Genomic DNA, 14,863 nt, shown 5'->3' with positions numbered 1-14,863 from the left:
CCCTGCCTGAGAAAAGGTGACAGAAACAACAGAGGTCAGAGAGAAGCCGAAGATCAGTTTTTATAAGCTGGGGTGAGGGGAAGGAAGGGACAGAGACTAGGAGGATGGTTGCGGATCGAGTTAGCGCGGGTAGTCCGGGAGGGAAGCGGTTAAAGGGTAGTCCAGAGCAGTTCAGCAAGGCCCGCCCACTGGTAGGCCGCTCGGGGGCGGGGATTAGCGAAATACGCCCTTGGATTGGCTGTGGGGAAGGCGTTCCGTTTGGACTGTACCAACAGTTGGGTGCCGCGGAGGCGGGGGTGGGTGGGTCTGGGACGGCCGGCTCAACTAGGGGAGAGGCAGCCGCGGAATGGCCGGGCCGGGGGTGGGCGGGAACCGCAGTGGTGGCGGCGGCTGGGGGCCGTGAGAGCGGCGTGGGGCTGCCCCTCCCCGGAGGCGGCGGGGGCGGCCAGGGCCGCGCCGCACCGCACCGCGCGGACGGTCATGGAGCTAGCCTAGGGCCGGACAGGTGAGCGGCATGGGGGCGGGGAGGGTGCGCGACCCCCGCCCCGGTGTGGCGGGCGGGAAAGCGCCGGCGGGCGGGGCGCGGAGAGTGGCGCGCGCCCGGCGGGGGCCGCTGGAGGCGGGGCGCCTCCCAGAGGGGCCGGGCGCGGGTGTCCTGCGTGGTCGCGGGGCGGCAGCTTCGGGTCCCGCGAGGAAACCGCGGCTGTGACTGACTCGGGGCGCATGCCCCTGCGGATGGTGGTGGCTCGAAGGACGCGGCGTCAGCTAACACTTCCCCGGGCCGCTGGAGGCGCGGGCGGCCTTACCTGGGGCCGCCTCTGGTGGCCGGGGTTCCTTCCGGCGACCAGCTCTGGCACGGAGCGCAGTCCCCAGGGGCGACTGGCCCGGGTGCCGCCCTGGTGTCCAGCCCAGCGCCCGCGGCGGCTGCCTCCCAGAAAGCGCGCGCTTGCGGGGTCTCCACTGGGCCCGCCTCGTGGCCGAGTAGCCCTTGTGACCTGCAGGCCCGAGGCAGGAGGCGCGGACAACCTTGCCCGTGGAGCACGGGCTTCTCGGGGTCGTGCACCTGGCGCTCTTAGTGGGGCACAACTTAACGAAATGATGCGATGTCCTAAGAGGGTTGCTCTAGAGGTTTTATTTCCGGGTGTGGTAGCCCAGGGATTAAGAGCGAGCAGAAACGTTGCCCTTAATGATGAACTTGAACAATTGTCAGGCTGTGTCCTTGATTGTGGGGGTCTAATAAAAGTCGTTTTAGTCATCCTTACGTTACCAGTCAATCTTCAATAGGAAGAGAAGTAGATGGAAAGTAGAAGGACAGGGCTTTCACGAGCCATATCAACATCGGGATGGATAAGGAATTGAAAATTTTGGAAAGAGAGAGATGCTTGATACTGCCGATAGGACCTAGGGCCAGTATAGGACCTAGGGCCAGTATCGTCTCCCACTCTACCAGTTTCCCTCTAGAAGTTTCAATTCTACCTGAAAGGAAGTAAAATTGTAGGATCTAGTAGTTAAAGACTTTATAGATCTGTAATTGGATAACGTTAAATTTGCTGTTTATCAATCATGCCTGTAATCATTGTAAAGTCACATATAAATTTCCTAGTGGTTTTTTTTTTTTAATTGGGCTGGTGCTCACAGGGTGCTTCTGTATTACAAACTCTGCTTGAGTTCACACAGGACTTTTAAGCTAAGATTTAGAGCTCTTCCACATATATTAGCTGTTAACCTGACAACATTGAGAAACTGAGATACAGGTACTAAAGGTTTGCTTAGATTCTGTGAGAATCTAATTTAAAATTATTAGTACTGTTTGTGTCTTTGAATCTTGAATTCCTAAGTGAAATTTTATTTCAGAGCAGACTTAAGTTTCTTACACTTTTTGTGACTGTTGTTTCAGTGATACAAATCTTGAAACCAGAAATTTCAGCTCTTAAATTGGTAACTTTTTAGAATAGCTAACAAAAGTGGTTGTCTCTTTGTGGTTGCTACCATCTCCTAATAGAAGCCAGAGACTGCTGTTTGTATTGTGTGCTCATAGTTACAAACAGTATAAAGGAGAGAGGTATTTTTTTGTTTTGTTTTTGAGACAGGACTTTGCTTTTGTAGTACATACAGGCTGGCCTTGACCTCACTATGTAACTCAGGCTGGCCTCAAATTCGAGGTGATCCTCCTGCCTTCCTAGTGCTGGCATTATAGGTGTGTGGCAAGAGAGTCTTCTAAACTTGGATGTCAGGTCAATTTGGAGCTGAGTGCCAGGGTTTGTGGATTGGGTTGGGAACACATTAAGATCATACATTTTGTTACAAAGAACATCTAATAGTGGCAAGTGCGTAGTAGTTGTGTAGGAATTAGTTGTTGATCAATAGATGCAGAATAGTGAGGAAAGCAGAAATATCCTAATGCAAACATTAAATTGTTTGGTCTTCTTTTTTTTTTTTTTTTTTTTTTTTGGTACTGGGGATCGAACTCATGATGGTGTGCGTGAAAGACAGGTACTCACGTTGCTGAGCTAAATCCCTGACCAAAGGCCTCTTTTTATAAAAGGAAAATAAAAAGCCCAGCAAATTTTATCAGATTCCTTTTGAAAATGTGCTGTTTCAACTGTTGGTAATATTCATATCAGTAGTATAAACTTTTCTTTTGTGCCTTAAACTGAAGGTGTGTTTTCTTTCTTTCTGCACTTTGCTCCTCTCTCTCTGTCATCTCCAAGGACTGGTGAATTCATAATTGTGGGCCTGTCATGAAGAACAGAAGGCCTTACTTTGCTACTAAAACCAACTTTTGACCAACTTATAGTGTCAGCATGACAGCTAAAGCTGCCTAGAAGAGAATGTAATGCAAAGATACCACTTCTCATTGGTTTTTCTTAACAGAAACAAAAGAAGAATGCCTATTTGGACCTAGAAAATCTTGAGGGTACATCTGTCATCCAAGAGATAGAGATCAGAGGCTTATGCAGAAACTAGTGAACTTTGGTGGGTGTTCAAGATCTGTACTTTGTGACAAGGTAACAACCCCTTGAGAGGAGAGGGTGCTAATTTGAGTACCTGATAAAAGGAAGAGATCAAGGAATATGAACTTACGAGTTTAAAGAGAACAGAACCAAGAACCAAGATTGATGAGGCAATAAAGTCTATCACTCCATCTCTTGAATGTTGACCTGCAGCATGTGTATAGCTATGCGTCATTTATCCAATGATGGAAAATAAAGTATGTACAAAATTCTTATTTTATTACACTTATGGAAAAGTTCTTAAAATCAGTTATTTACTATTTAGACAATATAGCTAACCATTTCTTTATTATCCAAAGTTATGATTACTATTATCCAGTGGTGATAGTAATTGAGTAAGGCTTTGAATAACTGAGAAATACAGGTCGTTTGCCCTCTTGGATTTTTAAATTATTGAATCAAACTTTAATGGTGTTTTTCAAGAATTGGAAAGTTGTACAGCTTCTGATCTCCTATAGAGTAGAAGAAACTCAGATCACTCTGCTTCCTGAAATCGAATGTAAAACAATGACATTGGCTTAGTTAGGTTCCACTAACCATTCTATTAATACTAATAAGTGAACTTTGTAGCCTCTATATCAGCAACCCAGAGGCCTTTTTTGTTCATTTTTTGTTTCTTATCCTTGACTTACATAGTGAATTTGTACTCCATATAGGTACATTTATGTTTGTATAATTCATCCTGTAGAAAAAAAAGAAAATGGGAGTTCAAGTGTTGATTCTTCTCTCAGAAAGCATTGTCAGGTGATACTTGAAGCATATCAGTGTGTGTGTCCATGTGATCACAAAGTGATAATGCCTGAGCTACCCTGCCATCTTATCAGCACAGGCCTGTTTTGCAGTTGTACTGTTTCTGAAAGAGATTTTTGTGTGGGCAGTCAGCCTGGCATACTGGAACATAAAGTTAAAAATTGAGATCTACGTTGGCATGGTGGTACCTCTGTAATCCAAGACAAGAGTGTTGGCCCTGGATTTAGCTTAGCAGCATAAGCCTTGCCTGGCAAGCACGAGGTCGTGAGTTTGATCTCTGGTATCAAAAAAAAGTGTCGCCTGAGTCTAGGAGTTCAAGGCAAACCTGGCAACATAGTGATAGCCTGTATTTCAAAAAAAAGCACAACAGAAGAAAAGTTTAAAGATGGTATTGTTGCACAAAATTTGAGTACATTCCTAAGATCTGAATTGAATTGTGAATTGAACACTTAAGATGGAAAGCTTTCGAAAGCTGGAGGAAAATATTTGAAATTTCATATTCCCACACTATAGGAATTGTTTTCTGTAATATAGCCCATAAAAGTGCTTATGTACGGACAGCTGAGAAGTGAAATACCTAGAGTAGGAAGCTTCATTATACTCAGCTCATTAAAGTACTGTATAAATTCTTAGTTCCACCAAGTGTGTAACTAAGATTACTGAACACCACCTATCTTGGTGTTTATAACATCTTCCAAGCAATGTGGAAACATTTTTTTTCAAGGAAGATTAGCGGGTTTTTATGAATTAAGGCTTAAATGGGGCAGTTTGCAGGTTTTTTCCAAAGAAGGAACCATTTGGGTTTGTTTTGGTTTTGGTTTTTGCCTATGTTGTTTTTGCTCTCACACCCAAGGAGGGGGACTAATTTAATGCTGCATTGAGTCATGCTTATCATTTTAGTTCCTTCATGGGGAACTGTTAGAGAAGTTCACATAAAGGATTCTTGGTTTATAGGTTATTATTTTAAATGGAAGTGAAAACAGTAAGGCAAATCTAAAACTCAGGCCATCTGAGACTGGGAATTCTGTGCTTGCAAATTTAAGGTACTAGGGGCTGGGGATTTAGCTCAGCGGCATAATCACCTGCCTTGCAAGCAGGCGGTCATGAGTTTGATCCCCGGTACCAATAAAAAAAAAAAAAATTTAAGGTACTCTGAAGGCTTATTTTACAAGCTTTAGGAAATGTAAAATTGTCGTTTTTAAAACACACAGCTGTTTTTGTAAATTAAAGACTTGTGAAAGGCATTGTCTTTATTTTTTACTAAAGGGTTGTGATTTTTGGCTTTTTTTTTTTGCTTTGGCTGAAGTACTGCATAAGGTTTAGCCATTATAAACTGGATATATGTATGAATGTGTGAGATTTGCCTTGATTGCTTTTCGTGGGTCTATATAAGGGTCTAAAGTACACAAGTAAATTAGAGTAGAAGTCTCTAGGGTTATTTACCTTCCTATATGTCTGTAGTGATGGCAGAAAAATAACTGGGAGATAAGGTTTGTATTGAGTATATTCATAGAAGTCAATAATAACTTACAAATATGACCTAACAATTTGTCAATCTAATCTTTTTTATATTTAATAGTTAACTTATTGTTTATATCTAGAGGTTTTTGTCTGGCGAGTTGGTCTCAGTATGTAGTATAGGCTGCTCTTCAACTTGCTTTGTAGCCCACCCTGGCCTCAAACTTGTGACCCTTCTGTCTCAGTCTCCTGACTGGTGGTATTTCAGGCATGTACCACATTGCCTGGCTAAGAATTTTTGATCACAGAATTTATTTTCCTATATCCTTTCCCTTCATAAATTTAATATCTCATAAGAGTTGATAGAATAGATATGCTAGTGTGATACAACTACCCCAAAATACAATAGCTTACAACAGTTCTTTCTTATGTAGGTCAGCTGGTTTCAGCTGGTTGGTTCCTGCCTACAAGCTAGGGTCCTGTACGTGCCTCTTTCCCTTGGAAACTCACTTTATAGCTTCAGTTCCTTGTCTGGCTCTTCAGCCTGGTGGCCAGAATAGCAAAGGGCTTTGGTAATGTATCCCAGGCAACTTTATCTGTTTTTTTGTTTGTTTGTTTGTGTTTTTTACTGGGAATGGAACTCAGGACTTCAGGCTTGCCAGGTAGGCGCTGTGCCACTGAGCTATATCCCTGACCCCAAGCAACTTTATATGGTGACTGGACCCCAAAAGAGTAAAGGTGGAATCCACCAGGTGTTTCCAGGAGGAGGCCCAGAGCTGACTCATAGTCACTTGCACAGCATTCTGTTGTTCACAGCACGTTACAAAGGCAGCCCAAACTGAGGAGGAAGATTAGACTCCACCCTTTCTGAGTGGAATTGTTGGTGTCTGTCCTTGTGTATAGTCAACAAATCTCTAAATTCAGATCTTATCTCTTACCCTTGCCAAACCAGCATAGTTTTGCTGAAGCTTACAATTACCAAAGAAGTTTGTTAAAGGATCCTGATAGTTCTACTTGGGATGTAGGGTAGGAAGATTGCGGACATAAATACAGATTTATATTTATGCTACAGTATTTACATTTAATAAATATAAATCAATTTTACCACTTCTCAACAAATCTGTTACTTGTTCTCTTCATGAAACGTTAATAACTAGATGTTTGCTTTGTGGTACTTTACAGTCACAAAGCATATTATATCCCATGTACATGGTATTAGGTAAAAACCTAATAACCTGATTGACCATGTAATTGGCAGCCCTAAAAAGTGAACTTTTACGCATCCTTGAAACTTTCACTTTTAGTTGCTTTGGACAAAGGTTGAGATTTCTTCTCTTTACCTCAGAAGTAATAGTGTGAAGTTACTGACTTAAATTACAGAGCAATTCAAAGGAGCGTGGCCTACAGATAGGCTTGGAACCTAACTAATGTTACTGAGTGGTGGGCAAGATGCTGTGTTCTGTAGCAGATACATGGGTCATATAACTTATCAACCTCTGCACTGCCATGTTCTTCTGTATACCTCCAGTATCAGACTCTTTGAGCAGAGGACTTTATCCTAAAATCTCACTTTTTCCCGTGGAATCTGCTTTATCTTCTCCAGAGACTCTTTACAGTCGTAAGTTTGTTCTTATAAAATGCATCACACATCTAAGATGGTGTGTCTGTGGGTAAGGAATTAAAATAAATGAGTCTGTGTCTCAAGCACCACGTGGCTGATGGAGTTGGGTGTGAACCAGGGTTCCGTAGGAGAATTCCTTGTAAAAGTTTCTCCCAGAGCAGCATCTGAGCGTTTATGCCAGCTTTCACTGTGAAGACTATTTACACATACACCATTTGCACTGCCTTTTTATATTTGACATTTTCTGAATTGTTGTTTTGAGTCTACTTGTTCTTTGAAGAAGGCTTGGTTCCACATAATAGGAACATTAAAATAAATGATCATAATAACTGGACAGTGTCGAACTGTTTGAAGCATTTATAGGAGGGGCTGAGGGCATGAAATACAGCGGGACACACTCCTCTGGGAATGCTAGGAATGTTGACAGACAATGTGAAATAGACCTAGTGATCCTGCTTTTATTTTCTTAGTATCCATAATTGAGAGATCATCTTACAAAGTCTGGTTTCCAGAGCAGAGGTATGCTGTTTGTCTCAGATGAAAAAGGATGGTAATATAGACTGGAAGCCCTACCTTGGGCAGCTTCTCTCAAACATAAAGGAGCAAAGTAGGTCATTCAAAGCAGGCAAGATTCGGAAAGGGAAATTAAGAACTGTCTAAAAGGCAGAATTTAATTACATACTGGTTGGATGGATAGAAAAATTACTGTATAGTATAAGAAGATCCCAGAAACAATCTTGGAGATGGATCTTCAAAGAAGGATTACGCTTTGCACAGGAGACAGGAAGAATGGGTAAGGGAAAGGGGGCTTTTGGAGTGTTCAGGTGTGAGGAATGGCAGGGCAAAGGGCAGTGCCATCAGAAGGAGGACCACCAGTGTTTATTTGGTTGAAAGTGAGAAGAGGAACAAGCTGCCTGGCTTGAAGCCATGTAGAGTAGGATTTTAATGCCTTGCTAAGGAATTTTTAGAATCAGAGGTGGTTAAATGGTTAGAGAAATTATTTTGACTGTTTTAACACTAGGCTGTATGGAGAGTCTGGTGGGCCAGAAGTCAGTTCTTTCCATGTCCTGTAGATGGTGAGGAAGACTGCAATATGTTGGTGTCTGTGGAAATGGAACTTGGTCATGCAGAACAATGTCAAATCATGATCTTACTTTACTAGGAGGTGGTGACTTATTGATTATAAACATGGAACTCACTTAGCCTCTTTTTAAAATCTGCCCTCACCTCAACTGTTCAAAAGTAAATAGTGAAATAATATAACAATTGAATTCTTCAGTTCTCTTAATAAAAATTTTTGTCTGAGTGGATGACTTATTTGCAGCCCTGAATTGATTAGTGTGTCCTTCTGAGGCCTATTCTAAAGGTAATGAGATTTCAATAAAAGCACATAAAATTGGATCTCAGAGTTGGGCCATTTGTCTTATCTGAATTTTGGAGCTTCTAGAACTTCCTATTGCATTTGAAAAAAACAAAAACAGGGCTGAGACATAGCTCCACAGTAGAGTGCCTACCATGCGCAAGGCCCTGGGTTCAATCCCTAGTGCCACAAACAAAACAAACAGCCCTAACCTTTATGTTATATGTTTGACTATATGTCTATACAGTATGAGAGTGGATTTTCTTTATTCTGTATGAAATCACAACATCATTAGAAGATTATAGTAAACCAGACTTCTGTCCTGAAGGATGTTTTGTACAAAGGGATGCCTGTTTAGCTGACCCCTTTGTTCCAGAACTCTTCCCCTGTGGTACACGTATTAAGAGGTCCAGTGGAAGCCATTGCTCATGCAGTTGGATTTCTATGTTGCCTTTTATCATTGCAGCTTGTGATGTGAATTGTTGAGCAAATATAATGGGCAGAAGTCCATGAATTTAACTTGTTATACAATTTTGGGAAAATAGTGGTCATGTTTGTGTTTGGGAAAGATGGCTGTGGTCATATTTGTCACCTGATAGTTTGCAAACAAAAACAAAATTCTGCCGAATGCTTCTGTTTGCAAGTGAATTTGTTTGCAAACAAACAAAAGTGTTCATGAACCAAGGTGCCACTGTAATAGAAAAGTAGTGTCATTTAGATCATGTTAGAACTAGCAAAAGTATCTTAAAATCTGCTGTTCTAGCACTGCTGTTATTAGTAATCACAGGGAACTCTTTACCAAGTTCCACATCAGATTTGATACCATCACAATTACATTTTAGATGTATTTGAAGTGGCTTTTTTCCCAGCTAATAGTGTTAGGTGCTTCCTGGGAAATAGCAGTGAAATGAAACAGGTCGCTATGGATAATTAGAATTTGAATTTAACTCTCACTTTTTGCTTCCTTCATAACAGGAAAGGAGTGGTTAATCACAGAACAAACTTCATATCAGCTGGTATACCAAGGTGTTGCCCCTAGAACGCATCTTTGCTCTCAGGTTGTTTCCAGCAGTCTCAAGTTTAGTTGGAGAATATCCCAGCCCCAATGTTTGCCCTTTGTATTGGTTTTATTTCTTAGATTAATGGTTTGAGTTGTTAAATGAATTGGAGAGTGAAACAGCACTGTTAGCGTCTTGTCATCTTTTTCTTACCCCAGTGCTGTGCTGTTTGTGGGTATATAGCAGGACAAGCTTGTGCATGTTTATAAATGGCCTTGTAGAATGGAAAGCAACCTTTCAGCATGCAAATGAAACTGAATTGTGTATTCTTTACATCCTTGCAAAAATTTGTATTTGGACTTTTGTAGCTTGAGAGTTGTCTGAAGTACGGTCAGGCCATACTAGAAGCAACATTTCTTTAATGCTTGTTGCATTAGTATTCTTGTTAATGCACCTGACCATTCTAGACTTAGTAGTGTTGTTATAATTCTAAGTTTCATTTCAGTTTTCTGATCATATTCTTTTTTTTTTTTAAGGAGAAAAAGAAAAAAACAGAAAAAGGGTACAAGTAATACAAAATTTAAAAAATAAACAGTAAGAAATCACTAGTTAATAGATTACATATTGTCATCTTAGAAATAGTTGTTCAAGTTACAAAATTGAAGCATATAAAGTGGACTTTCAAACAGTGAGAGTGCAAACAGTTTTGTTCAATGATCCAAAAAAACTCAGTAATATGGTTTTCTATCTTAGACACTTAAACAAATATGCAGTTTTAACCTTTAGAGCACTTTCTTTTCTTTTCTTTTGTACAATGACAGTTACACATTTTGGGTTTTATTACTCCCACAGTTCTTATAGTTTTCTGATCATATTCTACTAATAGTCAAATGTTTTTCCTTTACTTAATTTATCCAGAGTAGTTATCCATATTTTAAAGGCATTTTAATTTTGAGAAATTATTAGTGAAGGACTGACGAAATGTGGTGTCTGAGTATTGTATTTAAATACATGAGTAGCAGTTATGACCCACCTAGGATTGGTGAGTATTTGGATTTGGAAGAGTTGTTACTCTTCACTGAACCCTCTTTGGCATTTTTAGTTCTTGTCTTACAGGGTATCATAAAGCATATATTTGGAGAAGGTAAGAACTGAAAATTTAGCACATACTAGTGATTTTGGACATTTAAAAGTTCTTTATAGATTTTGAAAGGAAAAAATGAAAGTTAAAGAAATTAATCTGAATGTTCTGCTTTTGTTGTTGTTGTTTTCATTGTTTTGATAATTATTATGCATGTGTGGCCAGCCAAATGGCACTTAAATGGCTCTACATGCCAATTAAAACTGGGATTTTGTTAAAATTTTCAGTGTATCAAGTTTTTACTAGTTTCTTCTCTAGACTAGTTTAATTTAAATTACTGCATCTTATTAAACTCAAGATTAGCAGATTAAAAAGCTAACATATTACTTACAAAATATTTACAGTGGAAGGACAGAATTCTCCATTGAATTTTTCTTTGTACTTGGGCTTGCAGGAGTTGTGGCGGCGCGTTAATGAAGAAGTGGAACAATGTGTAATCATGGAGTCTCCTTGCTAGTCATCACCACCTGCTCTCCTTGATAAGTGATCGAGAGATTGGGTCAGGGGAAGAAAAAGAAGTCAACATGAAGCTGAAGCAGCGAGTTGTACTATTAGCAATACTCCTTGTCATCTTTATCTTCACCAAAGTTTTCCTGATTGACAACTTAGATACATCAGCTGCCAACCGGGAGGATCAGAGGGCTTTTCACCGAATGATGACTGGCTTGCGAGTAGAGCTGGCACCGAAGCTGGACCACACCTTGCAGTCTCCTTGGGAGATTGCAGCCCAGTGGGTGGTGCCCCGGGAAGTGTACCCTGAAGAGACCCCAGAGCTGGGGGCAATCATGCATGCCATGGCCACCAAGAAAATCATTAAAGCTGATGTGGGTTATAAAGGGACGCAGCTGAAAGCCTTACTGATCCTTGAAGGAGGACAGAAAGTTGTCTTCAAACCTAAGCGGTAAGTCTTCATTGCAGAAGCCATAAAAGCTAGTTAGCTGGTGAATTTAACTCGAGATTTATATAAGACTGCTAATCTCCTTTTCTTGGTATTCTTTTCAGTAAAATGCAAGGCAGACTGGAAGCTCTACCTACTTTTCTAGTTCTGAAAGTATACAATTCTTTGAGGAGAAGAAAAATAGAAAACATACTTTGCTTCTTTGGAAGACTGAATTTTTGACAGTTAGACCTATTCTTGATCTCTAATTTATCAGACACCTATTTTGTGTCAAGTATAAGTAAAAAAAAATAACTGGTTAGGAACTAAGTAGCTTGTCACCAAAAAATGTACCAACGAAGACTGGATAACCACATTTCCGAGGTACTGTAAAGATGGACTAGGTTTTAGATGGGAGACTGAAGTCTCTTTCAGTGCTGAAGCGCTAATTCTTGATTTTTTTCACCTGTTTTTGTCTGAGCAGTTTTAGGTTCACAGAAAAATTGAGGAATATATACAGAGAATTCCTATTAATTGCGCTCCCACTAAGCTTCTCAGCATTTTCCATTAGTGTAATTATTTGGTATAATTGATGAGTCAGTAATGGTCTGTATTTCATTTTATTTTATTTTTTGATCTTTTTGAGACAGTGTTTCTCTATGCAGTTCAGGATGGCCTTAAGCTTACTTTGTAGCCCAGGCTAATCTTGAACTTGCAGTGATCTTCCTGAGTGCTGGGATTATAGATTTGTACCACCATCCCAGCTTGGTCTTTATTACTAACTAGAGTTTAGTTTGCATTAGGGTTCACTCTTTGTGTTGCCCATGCTAGGTTTTGACAAATGTATAAAGACATATGCCCATCATTATAATACCAGGTAGAATAGTATCCTTGCTCTCAAAATCCCTTGTGCTTCATCTTGTCATCCTTCCCTTCCTACTGTTCAACCCCTGGAAACCATACCACACAGTGTTTAACCTTTTCACTTGACATCTATCATTTAGCAATATACATGTAAGCTTCCTACTTATCTTTTTGTAGCTTGGTAGCTCAGTTGTTTTTATGGCTGAGTAATATTCTGTTGTGTGGATGTACTATATATATGTATATATGCAAATTTTTGTGTGAACATAAGTAAGTTTTCACCTTATTTGGATAAATATAAAGAAACATTGGCACAATATGTGGTAATGGTATGTTTAGTTTTGTTAGAAACTGTTTTCCAAAGTGGTTCAAGAAATGAGAGTTTCTGTTAGGTCATATCCTCACCTGGATTTTATGTTGTCAATGTGTTGAATTATAGTCATTTTAAAGAGTATCTTGTCATTTCTTAACCTGTCTTAAGCAAAGAACTAGGCCATGTTAGTTGCCTCAGTAACTGGTTTGTATGATGTAATAACGCCTTTGGACTTCTCTGGAGATCTACAGAGATAATTTAGTACTGCACAGTAGTTAATTTTCTAAAACAGTTTTCTTTGAGTAAAAGTTAACATGATGATGATTCATATTCTTTTGCCAGGAGTTAGTTACCAACAAAATATCTCAAAATTTGTGTACCAAACATTTTTTCATTTCTTGGTAAACTTGAGAAAATTGTACACTTAGATTTCTTGCTGGGATGAGAGCAGATATATAGGGAAAAGATGTACAAAATTCAATTCCCTTTGTTATCCAACTCTTGGTAGCTAAAAAGCAGCTAGACCATGAATTTGTTTGGGATTCTAGCAGTGAAAGAGGCCAGGGTTTGTTTGCCTGGAAGAATTGGGAAATATGATGGATGGAAAATGTAGACATTGGGCAAGCTTAAAATGCAGTAGGCTTTTGGAGAATAGATTGGCTTTGGTGGTGGAAAAAGTACACTAATTCAAAATCTAATTTTTGTTGAATGCACACCATTTGCCTGGCATTATGCCAAGTACTTTTACATCTGTTAATGGTTTTAACCTTTGGATCAGTTTTAGTTATTTCCAGAATAAGAAACTGAGGCTTAGAGTAACTACCTAGCCAAAGTCATCCTACAATAACAGGTGGATTTGGAATTTGAACCCAGATCTGTCAGAGTTGCAGGCAGCTTGCATTCTGGCATATACATAGAATTCTCTTAAGTTTCGTTTTTCTTTTTTTCTTTTTCTTTTTTTTTTTTTTTTTTTTTGATAGCGGGGACTGAACTCAAGACTTTGAGTTTGCCAAGCAGGTACTTACACTGCTGAGCTAACCACCCAGCTCTCTTAAGTTTCTTTTTTCGCCTCTCTGTAAGTGTGATGATGTGTAGCACCCATCGTTAAAAATCACTAATTCAGTTTTGAAATTAGCAACAGCAAAGTGAAAGAAGGCAAAACAAAAATAAAAATTAAATTTGTATAGAAAAAGATGAGTTATAAATACTTTGCTTAAACAAAAAGAATTCCTTTCCACACTCACTACTTGTACACTGGAGAGTTAAGGGTGAGATGGGAAGTGTTAGAAGACAGACTGCTAACAGGGAACAGTGTAGACCAGGGCTTTGCAGCAGGCCTGAAGCGTTCAGGGGAGGGATAAGTGGAGGGAAGAGAAGCCAGATTGATACGTAGGAAGGTGGCAACAGAGAAGGAATGAACCCCAGGCCTTACGTGGTTTATCTCATATCTCTTACTACCCTGTTTTAGCATTGGAAATCTGACAGTTACTAGTTGAACAACTCTTCTTTACTCATGTTGTCACTATGCCTACCAAACCAAACCCAGCCATGGGCCATCCGATCTGCCTCTCTATTCTGGGCCTTCGTCTCCCTTTGCTGTTTTTTCCTATCAAACTGGGCCCCAGCTCCTCCACTCTGCTGACTAGTTCCTGCTTTCTCTCAGCTGCAGGACAGTTTCCTTTGCTTTTCCATTTCACTGTAAATTTATGTAGAAGGTGTTAACTCTCACTGTGCACCGTGACCTGTGTGCTTTACAACAGACACTCATACAGGCTGAGGAAGATGAGGGGCGTAGGTTTAAGCATTTGTGCAAATTGACTTCAATCTCTAAACACCCAGCATAATACTCTTCTGACCCCTGGGGCCTCATATGCTTTTTATTCCTCCTTCTAAGTGCAAATTAATGACCTCACTCAGACTCCGATATCCTTCACTAGGATAGGAGTGATTAACTGGCAGTTACTTTATGAATCTCGCTGTTCTGTCAGTGACTTAAGATGAATCACCCTCTGCTGAAAGGAGGACGTAAGTTCTCCCTGCTAAATCAAGACGTGCACCTTTTTTAAATAGCCACTGTGGTTTCAGCATTTCTGGAGCCATGTGTTACTCTCAGAGGTAGAAGATATGTGTGGGTGGGTGGCGTGCAAAGGAATATAGTGATGATTTTATGTCCTTTTTCTTATATTATACCAAATGTTTATTTGCTCTGTCTCTGTGTCTCTGTCTGTGTCTGTCACTCTGTCTGTCTGTCTGTCTCTTCCTGCCCTGTATCCATTCTGCAAGTAAATTGATTTTTGCAAGCCAAAACTGAAAGAACAAGAAGGCAGGGGCCTAAGGACTGGATAGAAGGCTGTGCATAACCTTAGGCCATGCTGAAAAGGATCTTGCACATCAGCTAGTCCACAATTCATTTTGTAGGTGAGGAAAGTAAGATCTAGAATTTTGATTTTTGCAGAGCCAGAACGTG

At 40.3% G+C, this 14,863-nt stretch overlaps 1 protein-coding gene across 2 annotated transcripts in view; it reads left to right on the top strand.

Annotated features, from left to right (window-relative positions):
• The first annotated feature begins 347 nt into the window (after window positions 1-347).
• Fam20b (FAM20B glycosaminoglycan xylosylkinase) overlaps window positions 348-14,863 on the top strand; it is a 43,344-nt gene continuing 28,828 nt past the window's right edge. Inside the window, exons 1-3 of one of the 2 annotated variants that reach the window (XM_063240087.1) lie at window positions 367-505; window positions 2,712-3,211; window positions 10,737-11,243. In XM_063240087.1, coding sequence (XP_063096157.1) covers window positions 10,867-11,243 — 377 coding nt within the window. In that variant the 5' untranslated portion in view covers window positions 367-505; window positions 2,712-3,211; window positions 10,737-10,866. Of the gene's footprint in view, window positions 506-2,711; window positions 3,212-10,736; window positions 11,244-14,863 lie in introns of both variants that reach the window. The other variant, XM_063240086.1, reaches the window with a different exon arrangement.

The sequence above is a fragment of the Cavia porcellus genome, unplaced genomic scaffold (assembly GCF_034190915.1).
Source record: "Cavia porcellus strain 051 isolate PalLab524CR breed Dunkin Hartley unplaced genomic scaffold, mCavPor4.1 scaffold_29, whole genome shotgun sequence".
Classification (NCBI taxonomy): domain Eukaryota; kingdom Metazoa; phylum Chordata; class Mammalia; order Rodentia; family Caviidae; genus Cavia; species Cavia porcellus.
This window is presented reverse-complemented; position numbering and strand designations above follow the sequence as displayed.